The sequence below is a fragment of the Cervus canadensis genome, chromosome 15 (assembly GCF_019320065.1).
Source record: "Cervus canadensis isolate Bull #8, Minnesota chromosome 15, ASM1932006v1, whole genome shotgun sequence".
In the NCBI taxonomy this organism is placed as follows: Eukaryota; Metazoa; Chordata; class Mammalia; order Artiodactyla; family Cervidae; genus Cervus; species Cervus canadensis.
In genome coordinates, this window is record NC_057400.1 from 13970948 (window position 1) to 13983686 (window position 12739).

The 12739-nt window shown below is 38.5% G+C and overlaps 1 protein-coding gene across 10 annotated transcripts in view; it reads right to left on the reverse strand.

Annotated features, from left to right (window-relative positions):
- The window catches only part of NCKAP5 (NCK associated protein 5), a 1111865-nt gene that overhangs the window by 596594 nt on the left and 502532 nt on the right, over nucleotides 1–12739 (reverse strand). For all 10 annotated transcript variants that reach the window (XR_006273101.1, XM_043487514.1, XM_043487515.1 and 7 more), the window contains one exon: nucleotides 1664–1727. Coding sequence is in view for 9 of the 10 variants with exons in the window: in XM_043487514.1 (XP_043343449.1) it covers nucleotides 1664–1727 (64 nt within the window). In the remaining variant the exon portion in view is untranslated. The remainder of the gene's footprint in view (nucleotides 1–1663; nucleotides 1728–12739) is intronic.

Sequence of the window (12739 nt, forward strand, 5' to 3'; positions counted from 1 at the left end):
GGCATGCTGCAGTCCATGGGGTCGCAAAAAGTCAGACACGACTGAGTGACTGAACTGAACTGATTCTCTGGGTATTTCCTACACTGAACAATAACCTCTGTAATGTTTTAAAAGGGGGCTTCGTTTTACAAAAAAACTAGACAGTTATCTGAGATGATTTCAACCCAGGTTCATTCACTGTCACATTCAGAAAGATAAATTCTTTAGGGGTCTGATCTTATGAGCTTAAATAATATACCAGAAAAACCTTCTCATTATAAAAACTTCACATGAGCAAATGCTCATTCACATGATTCACTAAGCTAATGGAATCGTACAATCCCAACCTCCTCATTTTAAAGATGAAGAAACAGGCCTAGAAAAGCTGTCACTGCTTCACCTTCACTTTGAACATAGCTGAATAAGTGCTGAACAGGAGCCAGCCTGAACAAAGATGGAACTAATACAGAATGAGCTAGCTGAGAAACATTGTCCAATGCAGCGTAAGTCCAGATTGAACATTTTCAATTCACCATGTAACTAAACTTTCATTTTCTCCAACTTATTCCTGTTATCATTGTTCAGAGATCATATTGTTTGAACAGTCAAGATTTTCTTTGCCTTGAGATCACTAGCAGAGCAAGCAACATGATCACCTCCTTAAGTATTTCAGTATGTTCAAGGGCCACCAAAACTTCCAGAACCCACTGAACATTCAGCCTCTTATTCCAGACCTTTGCCTGCCCTCTGGAGAGAAGTTCAAGGCCAGCTTATTTTACAAGTTTCTTACTCTTTTCATCAAATGAATTGCCAATTAACTCTCATGAAATAAACTGGAAGCAGCTTTCAGGGTTTGAAAATGTGTGGCTTCTCTTTTTTAAAAAAAGCATTGGCTGAGAAATTGAACACATGCCACTGTTTTGTTATCAGTAGGGGAAAAAAAAAAATCTGGTGTCAGATTTCTCTTCTCAGAGGTAACAGCAGCAGTTAATCCACACAAGTCCATTTTCCAGGTCCCCCGACAGTTGTCTCTGATTTTAGAGGGCACACAGGCAGATACTTTGGCAAAGAAAGTCTATAAAATGAAGTTGCCTGGACCAAAACAGCTATATTGATTCTTAATACAATTCAAAACACAAGGAAACGTCAGTTTCCTAAATAGCACATACTGAAATGGACAGGGAGAAATACACCGCAGAGTTCAGAGAAAGAAGAGGGTAAAAGACAATTACATTAGCAAACATCTGAGTGTTCTTTTGTTTTGTTTCTGAGGTTGTGTTTCTTTTTTTTTTTTTTTTCAGGTTTGTAGAACTGAGAGGCTTGAATTAAACTGTACTCTACTTATCTGAGAATCTGAGATTGCTCCTTTAGGGGCACTGTGCTCCCAGCTGGAAGCCTAGGCATCTAATAGACCTTCAGGAAATAAAGTCGACAACCTTTTGAACATTTTAACATCCTCCTTAAAGCCCTCAAAGAGTTATTTTTCCCAATTAATATTTCCTGCTCCCTCAGCAAATGGCAGATCTGTTTAAACTGTATTATAAACATATTATTTACCAATGTAGCATTCAGTTTGCTGCAAGCAAATATTTTCCTTTGAAATCCTTAATAAGACAAAATGCCTTTCAAGCCAAAGACCTTCGGAAGGGAGGTTGGGAATTGGGACAGACCAGCCAGGACTTACCATGGCCCCCTCACTTCTTCTCTGGGCAACTTCTCTCTGCAGTCGGGCCACAGCCAACTTCTCCCTGGAGAAGCAAATGCACATGATTAGCTGACCATCCTTCTCAGGGCAGAGGGACACTGGCATAGCTTCGAAACATCCTTTTGCCGTCTCCAGGAAAACCCCCTCCTTGGTTTAGCTCACTTCCTCCACTAAACTTTCTATAAATATTTAAAGTGATGGGTCACGAGTGCATTGTTTTCACTGCGTGTCATGAAAGAGATACTTTGCCTTGGATTTTTGTAATAGCCAAATAAATGCTATATGCCAACTCAAAGCTTCCCTTTAAGTTCATGAACATGTATCACTTATAAATTCTCCATGGCTAAAATATTTCAGTTTTCCTTTCTTTATTGACTTTGCTCAAAAATAGTTTTAATTATTTTTATTTCTTTTGTTGCCCTATGTAGATAATTGAATTTGAAAAGCAAACAAAATGTAACCTGGTATCATTCTTGAAATAAAAACAGAAAATCCTTTGCAGGCTTGATACATAGCAGGAACAGTGCTAGCCATTTTACCTGATTTCATATGAGACTGACAACAACTCTATAATATTAATAGGCTTTATTATCTCCATTTCATACATATAGAAATGAGGCTAAGAGGCTAAATAATATATGAAGCCCCCAGCTGGTAAATAGTGATATCACAGCCAAATTTTAGGTTTTCCTTAGTTCAAAACCTACTTAAAAATTCTGCATATCATTTTTCAGGATCTAGGAAATATGAAAATGTGAAATTGAAAATCAGATTATTTAAGTATTTTTTAATTCACAACAGGGAACTGTTTCTAAGAGCTTTGTATCCTTTATAATTGGAATTCTGATTTCACTTATAAAAAAATCTAATAGTCACCAAAATTTTAAAAACACTTTTGTAAGGTGACAGATATCTTCATTTTGGCCAGCTTTTCAATTATTCTTAAAAAGGTGATAGATGAAGTAGAGGTAATGAACTCTTCCAGTAATTTTCAAGTCTTAGTTCTAGCAAGGATCTTCCCTGAAATCCTCTGCCTTCAATTTGAAAGCTATTTCAGTCCTCTGCTTTGCCTCTACCCAGGATCAGCTACACGCAAACAGCGAGGAAGCAACCTGAATCCCAGATCAGGGTGAGGATTTCTCCCTCTCTAACCATTTATGTATTTGAAATGCTCAAGACTGTCAAGAAGGCATGCGCTTTAGGTTGGTTATGGGCTTCCCTAGTGGCTCAGATGGTAAAGAATCTGCCTACAATGTGGGAGACCCAGGTTCAATACCTGGGTTGGGACGATCCCCTGCAGAAGGGAATCGCTACCCACTCCAGTTTTCTTGCCTGTAGAATTCATAGACAGAGGAGCCTGGCAGGATATAGTCCATGGGATCACAAAAGAATCGGACACAGCTGAGCAACTAACACTTACACGTTCACATAAAGTAGACTGACTTTGTAGTAGGAATATTTCTCTCTCTGAATAAACACCTAAAGACACAAACTAGAAGGAGGAAAACTAGAATCGGGAGACTTTTGAGGGATAAAGTTTTGTGGGCAGGACCTGTGCTTATAATCTATGAGACGGACAATGAAGTAGGTGGGAAGAAGCCAGAAAGAGATGGGGTCATGTGCCCCTTTTTGAGGTTAGCCAGGCAAACAGCCTACACGTGTTTTCTGATCCAAGTCCAGACGAGCAGGAGCAGAGAATTGAAAGAGAAGACTGTGACAATTTCTGGCTTAATAAGAAAATTAAACACTTGGTAAGAACTCATGAGCCCAAGAGAATGGAGAAGATTACATTTGTAGTCCATGACTCAGTAAGTCTACTCTGAGGTATAAACCCAACAGAAATGTATATATATATACATGTTCACTGAAAGACATTGTACTAGATTGTTCATAGAAAGACTACTCATAACACCATTAAACTGAAAATGCACACACCCAATAACAGTAGAATGGATAAACCTGAACACAGTTACACATTAAAATATCATAAAGTACTAAGAAGGAATAATCAAGACTTCAACACGACAATAATGGGTGAAAGAAGAAATGTAGATGAAATTCATCTAGATGAAATTCATCATGTAGATGAATATACAGCTAGTTTATTTCATTTCTTGAAGTTCAAAGATGGCATAACTCTACCTGTTTGACAAAGTAAGAAAAAGAAATTAAAGATACAATTATCAAATTTGGTTTTGCTATTCAGTCGCTAAGGAGTGTCTCACTCTTTGCAAACCATGGACTATAGCACGCCAGGCTCCTCTGTCCTCCATTGTCTACTGGAGTTTGCTCAAATTCCGTCCATTGATTTGGTGATACTATTTAACCATCTCATGCTCTGTTGCCCCCTTCTCCTTTGGCTTTCAATCTTTCCCAGCATCAGGGTCCTTCCCAATGAGCTGGCTCTTTGCATCAGGTGGCCAAAGTACTGGAGCTTCAGCAACAGTCCTTCCAGTGAATATTTAGCATTGATTTCCTTTAGGATTGACTGCTTTGATCTCATTGTTGCCCAAGGGACTCTCAAGAGTCTTCTCTAGCACCACAATTAGAAAGCATCAATTCTTCAGCACTCAACCTTCTTTATGGTCCAACTCTCACATCTATAAAAGACTACTGGAAAAAACATAGCTCCGACTGTATGGACATTTGTTGGAATATGATGTCTCTGCTTTTTGATACGCTGTCTAGGTTCATCACAGCTTTCTTTCTAAGGAGCAAGCATCTTTTAATGTCATGGTTGCGGTCACCGTCCTCAGTAATTTCAGAGTCCAAGAAAATAAAATCTGTCACTGCTTCCATTTCTTTTCCACTTTTATCAAATAGGAAGAGGTGAAAATTGTCTGTATTCACAGACAACATAATGTTCCAAACAGAAGATCGAAAGGTATTTTACAAAACAATACAAAATTTAGCAAAGTCACAGGATACAAGTGAATATACAAAAATCAATTGTGTTTTATGTACGAGCATCACACAATTGGAAAATCAAATATAAAGACTTTATAATAAGATAAAATACTTAGGGAATAAATGTAATAAAAGACTTGTAATAAAAGACTTCTATACTACAAAGCACTGTGTAGAGCAATTAAAGGAGATTTTATGACACACACTTCATTCATGTGATACAAAAACTTAATATCACACTCAAAAATTTTACCAAAATAATTGATAAATTATTTCTCACTGGAATATACAACACCATGAATTAAATAAAGAGGACCCAGAAGCTACTCTGATGCTTATGATGATAATTAAGTTAATATAATAGTACTTGAACTCATTGCTTTCTCTGTGTACTGAATACGGAAACATTTAACTTCTAGTCTACACTCCAATCTATACTGTATTATATTTCCTTTGATTGCTAATTTAGTATACCTTTTCCTCTAAATAAGAAAACCTTCCTATGTGACCAATGCAAAGAAATAGAGGAAAACAATAGAATGGGAAAGACTAGAGATATCTTCAAGAAAATTAGAGATACCAAGGGAAAATTTCATACAAAGATGGGCACAATAAAGGACAGAAATGGTATGAACCTAACAGGAGCAGAGGATATTAAGAAGAGGTGTCAAGTATACACAGAAGAACAATACAAAAAAGAGTTTAATGTCCCAGATAGTCACGTTGGTGTGATCACTCAGCTAGAGTCAGGCATCCTGGAGTGAGAAGTCAAGTGGACCTTAGGAAGCATCACTACGAACAAATTTAGTGGAGGTGATGGAATTCCAGCTGAGTTATTTCAAATTATAAAAGATGATGCTATGAAAGTGCTGCACTCAATATGCCAGCAAATTTGTAAAACTCAGCAGTGGCCACAGGAATGGAAAAGGACAGTTTTCACTCCATTTTCAAAGAAAGGCAATGACAAAGAATGATCAAACTACCGCATGATTGTACTCATCTCACACGCTGGCAAAGTAATGCTCAAAATTCTCCAAGCTAGGCTTCAACAATACTTGAACTGAGAACTTCCATATGTTCAAGCTGGATTTAGAAAAGGCAGAATAACCAGAGATCAAATTGCCAACATCTGTTGGGTCATAGAAAAAGCAAGAGAATTCCACAAAAACATCCACTTCTGCTTCATTGACTACATCAAAGCCTTTGACTGTGTAGATCACAACAAACCAGAAAATTCTTCAAGAGGTGGGAATACCAGACCACCTGACCTGCCTCCTGAGAAATCTGTACGCAGATCAAGAAGCAACAGTGAGGACCAGACATGGAAAAATGGACTGGTTGCAAACTGGGAAAGAAGTATGTTAAGGCTGTATATTGTCACCCTGCTTACTTAACGTATATGCAGAGTACATCATGCGAAATGCTGGGCTGGATGAAACACAAGCTGGATTGCCAAGAGAAATATCAACATCCTCAGACATGCAGATGACACCACCCTTATGGCAGAAATTGAAGAGCAACTAAAGAACCTCTTGTTGAAAGTGAAAGAGGAGAGTGAAAAAGCTGGCTTAAAACTCAACATTCAAAAAACAAAGATCTCGGCATTTGGTCCCATCATTTCATGGCAAATAGATGGGGAAACAATGGAAACAGTGATGCACTTTATTTTCTTAGGCTCCAAAATCACTGTAGATGGTGACTGCAGCCATGAAATTAAAAGATGTTTGCTTCCTGGAAGAAAAGCTATGACTAACCTTGACAGCATATTAAAAAGCAGAGACATTACCAAGAAAGCTCTGTCTAGTTAAAGCTATGGTTTTTTTCAGTAGTCATGTATAGATGTGAGAGTTGGACCATAAAGAAAGCTCAGCACCAAAAAATTGATGCTTTTGAACTGTGGAGTTGGAGAAGACTCTTGAGAGTCTCTTGGACTGCAAGGAGATCAAACCAATCAATCCTAAAGGAAATCAGTCCTGAATATTCATTGGAAGGACTGATGTTGAAGCCCCAATACTTTGACTACTGATGAGAACTGACTCATTGGAAAAGACCCTGATGCTGGAAAAGATTGAAGGCAGGAGGAGAAGGAGATGACAGAGGATGAGATGGTTGGATGGCACCACTGACTCGATGGACGTTAGTTTGAGCAAGCTCCAGGAGTTAGTGATGGACATGAAAGCCTGGTGTGCTGGAGTCTACTGTGTCATGGAGTTGAACATGATTTGGCAAGTGAACAACAACATGTGAAGATATATGCCCACTTTCAAACAGCCATTTGGAATTGTGTGTGATGCAAACACAGAGAATCTCTGAGTAGTCTGAGTCACAGGAAAGACAATTCCCATCCCTAGCCTTGCTCCCTGGTTGCCTTCATTTACAAGTTGGAAACTCACTTTAGTCTAGTTTATGGGAACTACTCTCATTCAAAGCAGCCTGGTGGTGAAGGAGAATTTTCATGAAAAACAAATACAAGTGCTTCTTTGGGCCCATGATCTTTAATGCTCTAAATCATTTGTTTAAGAAACACAATATATATAATGTCTTGAAACAAATATTACTAAAGGATCTCAATAAAAGCCCAATGTCTTCTATGGGGTGGGTTGGCAAGATCAATGGCAGGTAAATCACACTACAGTTAGGGAACCCCAATTTTGTGTCCTAGGAGCTATCTCATGTAGTAAGGCTCTGAATCATATTTCCTTTGAAAAGAGGGTTTCAAGGCTAAAACTCACCAAAAAGGGTCTTGAGGTTCCATATTTTTGTATTCCCCAAATCTTTCAAACTTCTGGTATTTCATGTATGTACACTTTGTGTAAGCAGTTTTTCCCAGGAGGAATTGTAATTTTTTGTGTATGAAGAAGGATTGTCTTTTTTTTTTTAATTAAAATTCTTAGGATTTCTAGATGTTAATATTTCTGGGCTCAAATTATGAACTTAAAGTATTAAAACTTAAATTGGTCTTTTTTTTTTTTAACTGTACTCTCATTTACCCTCGGTTTAGTTGCTGCTTGGCAAGCCATATCTTCCAATTCCCATGGTCCCAATATATATATGAAACCAACTGGGACCAGCATCTTTTTCATGTATATTCAGGGTTCTTAAAAACAGCTTTGTGTAAGAAATAAAGAATCCTTAACTTGCAGGCTACCCAAGGCAAATTAAACCCACTCCCAAATACTCTGGTTCCTATTTGAAGGCCTTAGCTTATCTGCTAAAAATTGACAACTGTGCTTTTGCAATGCATCTCTGTTTTGTTTTGTGTTTGTAGCAAAGTCAGTAACTCATTATGAAGAGGATATCGACTTTATGATTGCAAGACAAATGTCCAGAGATATTTTATCAAGAGCTGTGGCCCCTTATTTATAGAACAGGGATAAAAGAAGGATATAAAACATAAACAAACAATAAAACAAAAGAGATCACAACACTCACTTCTCCTTCAGTTAAATGCAAAGAGAACTTTTCTCTCCAAGAAGGATGAAACAGAGCTAGATTTTTATTCAAGTTTATACCCAAATGCTGAATTAGTCCCAGGTTTCTAAATCCTTCACGGCAGCCCCATACAATCTCATCTTAAGATCGTAATAAACAACAACAAAACTATTTACGTGAACCATGAACCTTCAGAATACCACTGACACATCTGCGAGTCAAGCCACAGAAAGACTGCCTACAATGATATCGACATCAACAGGATGTTGGCATTTGCAAAATCCAGAAAAGACCTGCAAGGTTTGGATGTTTAGAAAAATGTTCCCCAGAGAGAAAGCCGCTTGCAAAGCGGGACTGTATTCAGTTTTTGATGTGTGGACACCTCAGACTTCAGGGCACCAAACAGCCATCTGTTGCAGGAGTGGGGCAGGCGGCCCTGTCTGGAGACAAGCCGGTGGTGTTCTCTTGCCATTTGCAAGGAGGCCCTGCACCCATCCTGAATGCGTAGGAATGATGCCGCTGTTCAGGCTTGCTCTCCACCAAGCAGATGGTACCCCTGCGCCCCTGCCCTGGAGGAAGGGGCAGCACTGGTCGATACTCAGTGTGCGGGTGGAGAATTACTTCTATTCATTCTAAGTCCCGTCACACCCAAACTGGCATTTGAAAGGTGCAGATCGAAACACACATCCAGCAAGCTATCAATGCAGTAAGCACTCTGTGTGTTTTCACCAAATTGCCAGCTAATCTTGCTATTTCTACTTGACTCTTCTAGAAAAATAAAGTATAACAACTAAGCATGTTCACGTATGTTTTTTAAAAATATATTACTGAGCAGCTTACAAACCTTAAGTCTATTTCCTTTACTGCAGGAAAGATACTGTGATACTTAAGAATCTTCTAATATCCCACCAAACTGTACCTTCATGTTCATTTTGGTTGTGAGGATAAACTCCTATATTTTAAAGTATTTAAACTCAGTGATTTTATGTATTATATAATGTATATCCCTATCCCTATTTTATTTGGACTATTCTGCTGATTATATATAGCAATCCAATGAGGGAAATACTAATTCATTCAGCAAACATTTAATGTGAGTTTACTCTAGGCCTGGCCTGATACTAGGCACTGGGAAATAAAGATAAATAAGATGGTTCCAAATTCAGAGAGCTCAGGGTGTAACAGACAGAGGGCATACCTCGGCACACCTGTGTCCTAGGGTGCATGAGCATAACACGAGTGCTGGATATTAAAAAGTGTTGCGTACTTAAAAGTTGGTTTTTAAAGTAAATGTTAGGTAATGATTTTTTCAAAAAATAGAAATTTATCTGCCTTTAAACGGATAGGTGCATTCTTCTATTTTTAAGAAAATTATTTTCCAAATTTCATGCTCTTTTAGCAGCAAGTCATATAGAAAAACAGGTATGTTTCCACAAGTACTTTAGTTATTAAGAATGTCTATTACAGATCTTGACTGCACTATTAAATTCCTTAAGTTTTGCAGGTGATGGTACTGGACTTCAGTTCCAAGTTTTGCCCCTTTAGACGATGATATTATCCAGGTTATTTATTTATTTTTTTTTCAGAGAAACTCAATTGACTTCTTCAGCCTTTTCCATTCCAATATACCATATCACAATTATAAAAAGTAATATTAACAGTTAATATTTATTAAACAGTATGTCAAGCACAGTTCTAAATACATGAAACATTGCAACTTCAATCCCATGAGTTAGGTATTACTATCAACAGGACACAAAGCAATGATTCTCAAACTTTTTTAGAAACTTTTTACACTCTGAAAAAAATTTGAGGACTCCAAAGAGCTTTAACACATGTAGGTTATACCTACCAGTGTTTACCTAGTCAAAATTAAAACAGGCTTTACATATATATTAATTTATAGTATAATATGTATACTACATATACGAGTCTATTTGAAAAAATAATTTCATTATAGATAAACAATACGTAATTATGAAATGCAACTACATACAAAACTAAAATTAGTAAAAAAGAACGGCAGTGTTTTACAGTTTTGCTAATGCCTTCCATGTCTGCCTAACAAAAAATGACATCTGGATTCCCATAACTACTTCTGTATTCAGGATGTTGCAATGTTACACATTCAGTAGCCTCTGGCAAACCACTGTACAGCCATGAGAGTGAAAAAGACAAATAACATATAAGTATTCTTATGAACACATTTTTGACCTCTGAATTCTTGAAAAAGTTGCAGAGCCCCTGGAGCCCCCGGTCCACAGCCTGAGTGCTCCTGATGTGCAGTGACACCTACGTTCCCTGGGCAACCTGAGGCTCAAGTAGTCTGGAAAACATGCCCACTGTGCCCTAGCTGTTAAGTTCAAATACAACCACACAGGTATTTCTATATTTGCAAAATAGTAATGAATATTTATGTAGTTAAAATCTCATTTGCTAGAACTTGTGCCTCTGCATTTACCATCAGCTATAAAACACTGCCTCTCCTGCTAGAAAAGGAATCACCAATTGAAACAAGCTGGACCTGAGACCCTTTGCTGAAAGGCTTGCACCTGGAAAAACATCTCCTCCAGCAACAAAATACAAAGAAACTATAAGGGACTAAAAATAACTGTGTGCATGTGCAACTGAAGCAAATCATGGACAACAAGATACAAAGAGACCAAAAAACCCAACTGCCACTTCTGAGGAGCAGGGAGCAAAAGCAGATCACTGCATGCCCCCTGAACACAGCACCACCAAAGCAGTGGGTAAACCACCTAAGCCACCCCTCCACTAGACTCCTGGACACACACCTTCACCAAATATAAGGAACCAGCTTGCCTCCCCGATGTGGGAGTGAGTAAGAGAACCTGTTGCTTCTCCTAGCTCTGGCCCCTGTAACTACACCAGAGGCCCCAATAAAGCCTTGCCTGAATTTCCTGTCTGACCTCTGATCAATTTCTATTGATTAAGGAGGCCAAGAACCCTTGTCAGTATCACAATAATGCGAGAAATAATGGGGGTCTTTAAGGATAAAACTTTCTTGACTATTTGAAGGGCAATCAATAGGAAAAATTCTGATCAAACTTTTCAAGGACATACTGAATTCCAAGAACTATGAACCTACATTTCTGGCAGAGTAGAAGAAAAATACTAATGATATTCCCCATACATGCTCAGGCACACACTTTATTTCAATTAACTCTTCCTCCTCCCCCATTTTTTCCCTACAAAGATCTCACCAAGTGCCCAAGGGGAAATGAGATAAATGATTCCTATCATTTATACCTTGGGGCAGAGAGTCACACTCTAAATTCTTGGAGAAAAGTTTCAATAAGTTATCCACCTTCCCATTTCTGAATGGGCCCCACGGATAAGACCATGTGTGTGTGAGAGAGAGGAGAGCAGGTCTGCTTCCCCAGGAGGCCTAGAACCATTCTCTGCACACACACAGGCGTCCTAGGGAGGCGTCGGCCACAGAGTCAGGACAATGCCGAGTGCCAGGTGCGCCTGTGGAGTGGGCAGATGGGGAGATCAGTGGCAACAGGCCCTGAGTAATGGTTAAATTAATTAGCCTTCCAAAGCAGATCATTTAATTACTCATCCACTTGGATATTCAGAGCGAGAGGAGACTTAAGAGAAACTTTGGGAGCTATAACCCAGATGAAAGAAATGTCTGTACAACTCTTTCCAATGCATAATGTCAGTGTTGGCCCCAACACTTTTACATACTAAAAATCACCCTCTTATTCCATACTTCAGAGGACTCAATTAAAATCCACAATACATAAAAGGCAGTAAGTTGAGAGTGGTTCTAAGTTGGTAACCTTAAACTATCTGGGGCAGCAAAACCTAAGGCAGCATACACACCCACTGACTTTGAGAGAGAGGGGCAGTGTAGTAACAAACAGTGTGTTGTGCTAATAAACCAAATTCCCCTTATACCAAAAAAAAAAAAAATTAACACAAACTTTTTAGAGAATTCAGTATATTGGAATACAGAGGTCATAAATAAAAACAAATGCACACTCTAATTTCATTTGCCTGAATTCCTGAAGGTCTTCCATCCACATGCTGTTTCCTCATGGTGCTTTCTGAAGTGCTATCAATTGTTTTTCCAATTTTCTAAATTTCTTGGGAATTTTCTAAAAGTTCTCTAGATAAGACATCCCGTAAGTATTCTAGACTTTGAAAAAGAATAGATACATGTATATGTATTACTGGATCACTTTGATGTACACCTGAAGCTAACACAACACTGTTAATCAGCTATAATATAAAGATTAAAAAAAAATTGTTCTACAATGAACGTTCTTCCACTCTCAAAAATGGTGTCTCAAATGACACCCGCATGTTCACTTAGTGGTTCACTAATTCACCCATTGTTCCACCCACCGTATCCTAATTGCTTACCAGTTTCTCGCCCCCACTGGGCGTTAAGACCCAGACAAGGAGGACTTCACGGTCCTTGTGTGTCAGAGGCACAGACACATCCTCAATGAATGAAAGACCATGCTTCAGGGCAAAGACAACCCATGGACTTGAGGCAAGACCACAAGCTGTCTTCTGAGTATCTGAATCTGTACTGAGGATCAAAGGTTAGTCCCATGCCCCAGAGCTTAACAAAATGTGCCAATAGTAAATCCTACTACTACCAACACACTGGTAGAAATCTGCCCATTTTAGATGAACCATGTACTCTTGTTAGCAAATAAACTAGTGAAGAAATATTTC